The following is an 8,808-nucleotide window of genomic DNA, read 5'->3' as shown; positions in this document are numbered from 1 at the left end:
TCTCTCTCTCTCTCTCTCTCTCTCTCTCTCTCTCTCTCTCTCTCTCTCTCTCTCTCTCTCTCTCGATCTCTCTCTATCCCTATAACCCTAATTTGTCATATACAAAACAGACATTCAGACAGACTAACAGACTGTTTTAGTTGCAACAAAAAAAGGTCATATAACTGCCGAAGATTACAGGTGTTACAAGAGAATAACGAATACAAAAACAGAAAGTGGGGGAGATAAGGACGATATGTGTTAGACAAGAAACCAGGAGCGTACCACACCAAAGCCCCCCTCCAACCACCCAGACAGACAGACAGACAGACAGACAGACAGACAGACAGACAGACAGACAGACAGACAGACAGGCAGACAGACAGAGGTATAGACCACCGAGAAGGAGAGATTGACAGAGACTCCGGGGAAAACAGAGAGACAAGAAGATACGCCGAAAGAGGCAGCGACCGAGAGAGACACCCAGACTTGCGTGCACTTTTGGGTTATCGTTTCATTTATTTTGGTTTTGTTATTTTCTCTTTTAAACTGATTGGCCTAGTTTGCGTGAGTGCATGGATCACATAAATACGATGCGTTGAGCCATTAACGCACATGTTAGCGAATCTAATCTCGCCATCTCGACGACCTCTTCTGATCTGCCCCACTAGCTTTCAGAGCAAGAGAGAGAGGCACAGAGACACACAGAGAGAGAGAGAGAGAGAGAGAGAGAGAGAGAGAGAGAGAGAGAGAGAAAGAGAGAGAGAGAGAGCAGATTACAGCCATCTCTCATGTCAGGCTCTGTCACTTCCGTGACGTGTCAACCCGCACAGCTTACCTGTCGCCACACGCACACACAGCGACGTCATGGCTTTATTGCTCTGTGATTAGCTGTTGAACAGATTTCCCCCTCATAATCCAGAATGAAACGCAGCGAAACTTCTTGCGTGAAGAGCAATACGAGATTAAAAAAGAAAGAAGAGAATATTAAACAAAAGAATCCTTCCTTTGAGATTTGAAGCTCTTCCTCATTATCGCTTTTTCTTTTTTTTTCTCATTTAAGACATTATCAAAGTCACCGCACCCTAAAACAAATAAGAGAATGATATCCTTATAGCGGGAGATGGATAACTCGGCAAAAGTATACATTAGAATCCCCATGTTCTATTAGCTTATTAATATGGTAAACACAATATTGTCTTATTGCTGTTTGTTTATTGTTTATAGTTCTCCGAGTTTTTGGTAAGGGTGGGGGCGTGTAGACCCGTGATGGTCAGTTGAGTGTAAACATAATTTAACTTTTACATCGACCCAAACTAACCAATTTAGGAGGCTCCTGGCTGTTTCTATAGTCCGGACAGCACCAAATGAACAACGTGTCGGCCTCATTACACCGAATCTAAGGGGCGAATCTCTCTGATTTTTTGCATGCACATCTGCATTCTAAAAGACCTATAAAATCTCGACTTTCGAGTGTATGTGACAAAAATAAAGAAGTGCTGTCTTTATAATCATTAGTAATTAATGGCTCATTAAACTCAATACCGCACACTTTTTTATAACAAGCACGGTACTATGTTAAAACCATAACAATACAGAGTGTCGTTGCATGGGTTAAGCCAGAAAGTTCAGGGGGTGGGGGTGGGGGGGGGGGGAAAAAAGAGATACAGTTTGGTCAAACCCAAAAACGGGGGTCAACAGAGTGATAAATCTGAAGCGCAAATGGGCGTGTCGCCTTCTGTGGTCAAAGCCAACCAGGGAAGAGAGGTGTACAGCACCCAAGCACAAAGACTGCGATACACGGTGACAGGTTTGGTGAAACAGACGCTGAAATCGAACTTACGTTTTTGCGTGCTGCGGTGACGTGAAAAGCTTAACCGTTTCACCGCAGACACTAGCCAGTCTATTGTGCGGTTAAAATTTCATTGCGCAACTTATTGTCAAATATCTCCTATATTATCTAACAAAAACTGTCCAGCTTTTGTTCAGCGACTTGTACCAATTAATACTAACAGGTCAAAATTTTTGTAAACACCTGTTAGCTCTATTCTAAAATATCTTAATAAAAACTAATATTAAAAATCCCAGTGGATGGTTTCTACAGATTTTATGAGGTTTACAGCTGGGACAATATCGCTTTTACAAGCTAGTCTGTCATTTTTTTCTAATCGCGAGATTATGTTCATTGAACGCTTGTTTGAACGTTTAGTGCGTGAAAAAAGTGTTCACTATAAAATGAGTTCCTTGCAACTAGTTTTGCCACTAAAAGTGTCCGAGTGTCATTGGTGAACTATGACGTAGGTCATAATATGCGTACGCAAAATGTGTGTGAGAAGCGGGAAGTGCTGTGAACAATTCCATTTTCCGCGTGGAGGAGAGTTGTAGTATTTTATATAAATTTACGAAGATAAGTTTTTTTGTTAAGCCTCGGTTGTTGTGGGAAAAAATATGATAAAGTAAAGACAAATTGCTGTTCGAAGTATGGGTGACTTTGATCCTCCCATTTTAAAGATATTTGAGGATAAGTTACACCACGAATTTTTGACCGCTGCACTATTATAAGTGTGGTGTGTTATACTATCTAACCCTCGTATAATACAGTTATCATTACTGTCTTTGTGATCTTCTGTGGTCAGATTAACTGCAGGATAAATCAAACCGATCACATGTCTCGCCAGACCAAGTTTGGGCTTGATTTTGGAGGCGAGAAATTAACTCATCAAAGTGATCCATGAAACACGGCGGGACCTAGATTACAGTCAGTCGGACGGCAATCATGCGGCCAGCCGGATTTCGTACGCTAGTTAGTTGTACTTTGGGCCAAAAGTCATTGTGCTTGAACTGGTTCTTAACTGCTGCTTGTTTGGCCTTCTGACATCCTGAAAACAACGATAAATGCCGCAATTGCAGTCAGGAGTCGGGAACAAAAATCATAATAATTATGTGATTCGACTGTATACCATTAATATTTCTTCTTCTGTTATCATTCTATGTTTGCAAACATAACAATTATTATTTCCTTTCAGCTGCAACATGCAATCCCGGGGTAGTTTCTTAGTGATTGGCTGTGAACGTTTTGCTTTGCCATGGGCACGATTTAGATTATTAGGAGGCGGAATTCTTCACTCCTGCCTGCCAAGCCAACAAGGACTGAGTGCGGTGCAATAATAATAATATATCCCAGGGGTAAGATGGAAGTAATAAACATGTAGCTAGACTCCTGTCCTCCTCGTGGCAATCGTTCAGATCAAGTCTTTTGCACGGCAGCGGTGGTAGCTGAAAACTTTCACCGTGATCAACCAGTCATTCTTTTTTCTTAAAAAAAAATTTTTTTAGGGGGGGGGGGGGGGGGTCGTGTTTTACGGCGCTCGCAACTGCACAAGGTCATATTATGAGCGCGCAGGACACATCAAACATTTTCATAGGTTGGAAATTTTGAATTTTGCCCGGGTGGCGGCCGAAGCCTAATCTTATCGATTTTAGACCACCAAGGGAACTTTAACGTGCAGTCACATTCGGCGTAAAACGATTATAATGTCCTGCAAGTTGGAACACGTATCTGCTCTCACATTTCTTCTTATGTCTCGGACATCGACGAATGGCCTGCACACGTTGATAATAATATGACCGGACGCACGTACTCCTGTAGTATGTCTGGAATCTTTTGTTGTTGTTGTTGTTTTCTTTTTTTGTCTGATCATGGAGCGTTTGGAAAATGTGATTTTGATTAGAGAGGTTACAACATTACATTCGTTTGCAATTAGGACTAGAGCAACAACAGAGCACTAGGTATGCTCCCAACTAACGCAATCTTTGAGATTGTATGATTGAAAAGCTGTAACTTCTAGATTACTCTGGCAAAACAATTATGACATTTATAAATCCCCTTTTCATCTATGTGACTTCAGAGCGTATAAACGTTTATCTGTGTCTGTGTGTGTGTGTGTGTGTGAGAGAGAGAGAGAGAGAGAGAGAGAGAGAGAGAGAGAGAGAGAGAGAGAGAGAGAGAGAGAGAGAGAGTGAGGAGGGGGGGGGAGGGAGCGTGCGGAATATTTGAATGAATCAGAAAAAAGAAGTGTCTAAGTCACAGTCACATTTCAAATGACGTCACATTACAGGGGAGACTAGACAACATAGCATTCGATTAAAATCGCAACAAGGTTTTACATCAGAGTTTTAGCCTTTACAAACTACCAAAAGTAAGTAATAATATTATGCTTAAGTCCAGCTGCTTCCTTCATCATTTTTTTCTAGAAACATTAATAAACTAAATTTGACCCTCGTTTTTTTTTTATCCCTTCAATTTTCTCCATTAAATACGCTGGCCATGAGGTAAAGTACTTCTCCCTTAAAACATTGAACTTCGAGCGAAGAAAAACAAACATGAATGACCAAAAGTAGCACTAGACAATATCTAAAGAAAACACCTAAGCGCCATCTGAACGCCAATAACAAAAATGCCCCCTTCAGCTCAAAGTGACGCAGAATTATCAAGTTTTGCAGAGAATCAGAATGAAACTGAACGCTTCTTTTGCTCAGACAGTAAGGCATCAGGTCTAGCTACATTTGGTTAGATCTGGGTTCAAATCTGTTTTACAGGCTTAATCAGTTAGTATGGTCTAAACACTCTCTTTTCAGCTAATCAAAGATACTACTACTACTACTGCTACTTCTACTACTACTACTACTACTACTACTACTACTACTACTACTACTACTACTACTCACCATCATCCAGTGCCATATCTGCGACAAACGTTGGCGATCATGGTTCTCTATTAATTCCTTTGCTCGGATGCTCTTTAAAAAAATTACATTTCCCTAATCTTTCACTGTCACCCACTTGTTCAGGTTCCCTAATTAGGTTGCTCTTGGCCTACCCCTGCCTCGCTTGCCTTCCATTTTACCAATGAGAGCTAGATGTTCAAGACCCTTTTGTCTATGCATGTGTCCCAAAATCTGCTTTTGTCGTTTCCTGATTGTTTTTAACAGTGAGCGTGCCACGTGGGCTTCAACAAGCACTACCTCATTTGATTACTTTTGCTTCCACGATACTCTTAGCAGTCTCCTAAGAAACCACATTTCTGTTGCTTCTATTTTATTTTCACTGTCTTTAGTGATTGTCCAGCATTCACAGCCACATAGAAAGCTTGACCATACCCAGCATTTCAGAACTTAAAAATGTTGGTAGTCTTTGAGATGCTTCTATTTTTCTACTACCGTACAACTACTACAACTAAAATTAATAATAAATAGTATTTATAAAACGTATATTTCCGCTTAACAGCAAGCTGTATGTCCTTTACAGACTACTTTATTACCCCAGCAGACTTGAAAGCATCCTGAAACAATCTCAACTTCATTTTTACAGGCGCTAAAACACTAATACTGAGTCACTTACAAGATCGTTCGCTGTCTGTGGAAGGAGTTGAACGAGATAAACCCTGCAGATACTAAAAGTGACATTAAACAACGAAATTAATCAAATCCTGATAAAAGTTACTCACCCCATAAACATAACGACTCCAACGCGCTCGATGTCTCTTTTGATGATCTCCCACGACTGCACGACGATCTCCCTACTCTGTGCCGGAAGATCCGGTCTGCTCATAGGTAGTCCGCGCATGCTCGAAGAAGACATCTCCTCCCCTTCCTCGTTGCATAAATAAATCCGCTTGTTTTTTTCTTTCACGCTTTCCGTGAGCCCAAGTTTTTTCTTCACACTCGTAGAACATGTTTGCCCCATGCTGCTATTTATTTATATGCTCTTGGCAATAAAAGCAGTATTGTTTTTGAGAAAACCAAAAAAAAGCGGATATCTCTGCTATTACTAAATCAACTCACAAATTGAAAACATTTAACCACTCCCACTTTAAAAAAAATCGTAACAATGAAATTAATAAGTGACAGGAATGAATGCCGTTTATATCCCTAGATCTACGACGGTCCGGGTAAAAGTCAGAATTGTCTCAGTATTTCAGTCCTATCATCATTGTTACCTACCAAAGATCAATGTTTAACTTTTTCTTAAGATTTATTTACCAGAACTCAGAGCGTTTCTATGAGTAGTAGGTATAATCTGTCGTAACGACAAAGACATAAAACTTCAAAATAAAGCCATGAGATGGTAGTCTACTGCGTCTCTGTCAAAACATTTTGTTATACCGATATAGTATAGAGTTTACTCAGCTTTGACATAAAGACAGATCACAACAAGACGTTGGAAATCTTTTGTGTTGATTTAGATGTTGATGCAAACATGCGTTAGAGAGATTCGATGTTTTTGTTTTCAAGTGAAGTTTTCTTGCTCTGTGGATAATCCCATGAATATTCATAGCTCATCAATAATTCAATTTCTTCTCAGCCAATCTAGATATGAATGTGGTTTTCCTCTCATACGCATCCTCATCCACAGCGTTTCGAAGAGTCGAGTAGAATTATTGTGAAGGTCTCCGGATCTTGAAAAAGAAAGAAAAAAGAACACACTGTCTGAGAAGAATAAACCGTTTCTTTGGCCATTCATTGAAAAAGCCAACCTTGGTAGTTGTAGGAAACGGTCAAGACCCCTTTCCTTCGTGAGATCCTGCCAGCTTGGGATCTGAAACGAGAGACACAGTCAGCAGTGAGCATACACATTGCAGTTACAATGAAACGGAGAAACATTTGAAGGATAATAAAATAAACATTAAGTGACAATGTACTTGATGTGTAACAATGTGGATGTATACTTGTTTTTGATAGCTGCTACACACTGGCATAACCAGCTTCTGTGGTGCAGCGGTCAGGCGCTTCGCTGTCGCTCGAAGGAGACCAGAGTTCGATTCTCGCGTGAAAGGACATAATTTATATTGAGTATTGCGGTCTTTCTGCTGGAGTGTTGTTATCCTTCTCAACCCGGGTTGACACTGACAGACAGGGTCGGGTAGCCCACTGTCCAAATTAAACGATCTAAATTGTGTCGCATTTTTTAGGGCGGGTAGGGGGGGGGGGAGCGTAAAAACTCCTTCATAAAAAAGATTGGCACACATATTAACCCATTAAACACATAACGAACTTACATCTAGAACACACATCCCCCCCAAAAAAACCCAAAAAACAACAACAAAAAACGAAAATAAAAACAAGAAGCGGGTGGAATCTCCAGAATGATCTGCTAAATAATATTGTCGATAGAGATGTTAAAAATAACTACATTAAACACATCCTGCCAAGAGCCCGAGCATGTGACTAAAGAGTGAGTTTACGTCCCTTTCGGCAATGTGAGGGTCTTTTATTAATCTGGACTTTCAATGTAAATATTTAATGTCATTCTCGTATACAACGAGCCAATTGGGTGGAGATCCTCGAAACGTTTGTAAGGCAAATCAAGTTTTAAAAACGCCCAGTACCGTAAAGGATTTGGGCTAAGGTCATCAGTCGATAGACCAACGCTATACCAACTAAGCTGACGGGTTTCCTAGGCCTCTGTGTAATTTTACTGTAATTATATCATCATCATCAACAGCAGCATTAGAGGTAGCAGCAGCAGTAGTAGTACCCCCACCACCAGCAGCAGCAGCAGCAGCAATAACAACAACAACAAAATCAATCCCCATTACTGCTTTCGACATGCCACTGTGCTGCCCTTTAAACGAAATAAAATCTTTAAACGTGTTTACAAGTTTGCCCCCATGAGGGCATCTACTGCCGTGCGGACACCACTCTGATCAAACTGCCGATGGAATTGTTCGAAGACAGACAAAACTCGAAAAACAAATTCAGACAATTGATGATCTGAGAATCTGAAACAGTTGTTTGTTGGCATCTATAAATAGAGCTGACTTTCTTAGTACTGAAAATACTGTGCAGCCAGTATCAAAGCGGGACAAGAGAAAGAATAACCATTAATTTATCAGAGTAATTCGCGTCACCGATACCGCATTTTATCTGTAAATAAAAGAAAATGACTATGTGCAAGCAATTAGCAATTTGAGGGATTTTTCGATCCCTTCGACAACAATGGACTCGTGGCACAGTCTTATTCACACCAGGTCTTTAACTATGCACCCACATGCATTAATCCACTATCTGCATTGATGTTACACCTCGCTGTGGAGTATTTCGAACGTCTGGGACAATTTCGAGAGAAAATAAAGAGGCTGTGATAACAATAAAGAATGCCACAATAGTAAAATCTCTTGCGCACAGAGACGATTCCACCTCAGCGACGCTGGAAAAATCAATAAGGCCTCAACCACCAGAACTTCAATAATCTCGCTATGTGTTCACATGACATACTTAAATTACATGTCTGTCTTTATCGATTTCAAATTCATTGAAAACCAAAACTAAAAGTCCAAAACACTAGTGCCTGTCTACGATCGTACGAAAAACAGACAACTTTATGTACTTGTTCTAATGTCAATCTCCAGGGGCGTACCTGTATAAAAAGGCGCTCTCGACAAGCATCGAATGGGAGCCCCTGCCCAATGCAATTATAATCCCATGGTCTTATTTTTTAACTTATTACTTTAAAAAATAGTTTTCTATAGTACGAGTATGTCTTTGAAGCTGTTTTCAACGAAAGTGGACCTATGTTCAATGACGTAAAAAGCAACAACCCAAACACCTACATGAAAAGCTGGCAGAGCGACTCCAGCCTGCGGTTATGGAGTATGGTTAACAAACCTTCCTGCTCTCTGGGATTCTTTGTGAGACGAGACTTCCACGTTATGCCTATCCTTCTTTTTATTGTGTGTGCAGTTGCGCATATTTGCGCGCGCGCGCGCGCGCGCGCGCGTGTGTGTGTGTGTGTGTGTGTGTGTGTGTGTGTGTGTGTGTGTGTGTGTG

General features: G+C 40.7%; 1 protein-coding gene across 1 annotated transcript in view; it reads right to left on the bottom strand.

The window, feature by feature from the left end:
• LOC101863594 (neuroglobin) overlaps positions 1-8,808 on the bottom strand; it is a gene marked incomplete in the record, with an annotated part of 110,731 nt that overhangs the window by 34,588 nt on the left and 67,335 nt on the right. The window contains 1 exon segment of the mRNA XM_013084448.2: positions 5,487-6,577. Within this exon segment, the coding sequence (XP_012939902.1) occupies positions 5,487-5,725 (239 nt within the window).

Source organism: Aplysia californica, unplaced genomic scaffold (assembly GCF_000002075.1).
Source record: "Aplysia californica isolate F4 #8 unplaced genomic scaffold, AplCal3.0 scaffold00293, whole genome shotgun sequence".
Lineage (NCBI taxonomy): Eukaryota > Metazoa > Mollusca > Gastropoda > Aplysiida > Aplysiidae > Aplysia > Aplysia californica.
This window is presented reverse-complemented; position numbering and strand designations above follow the sequence as displayed.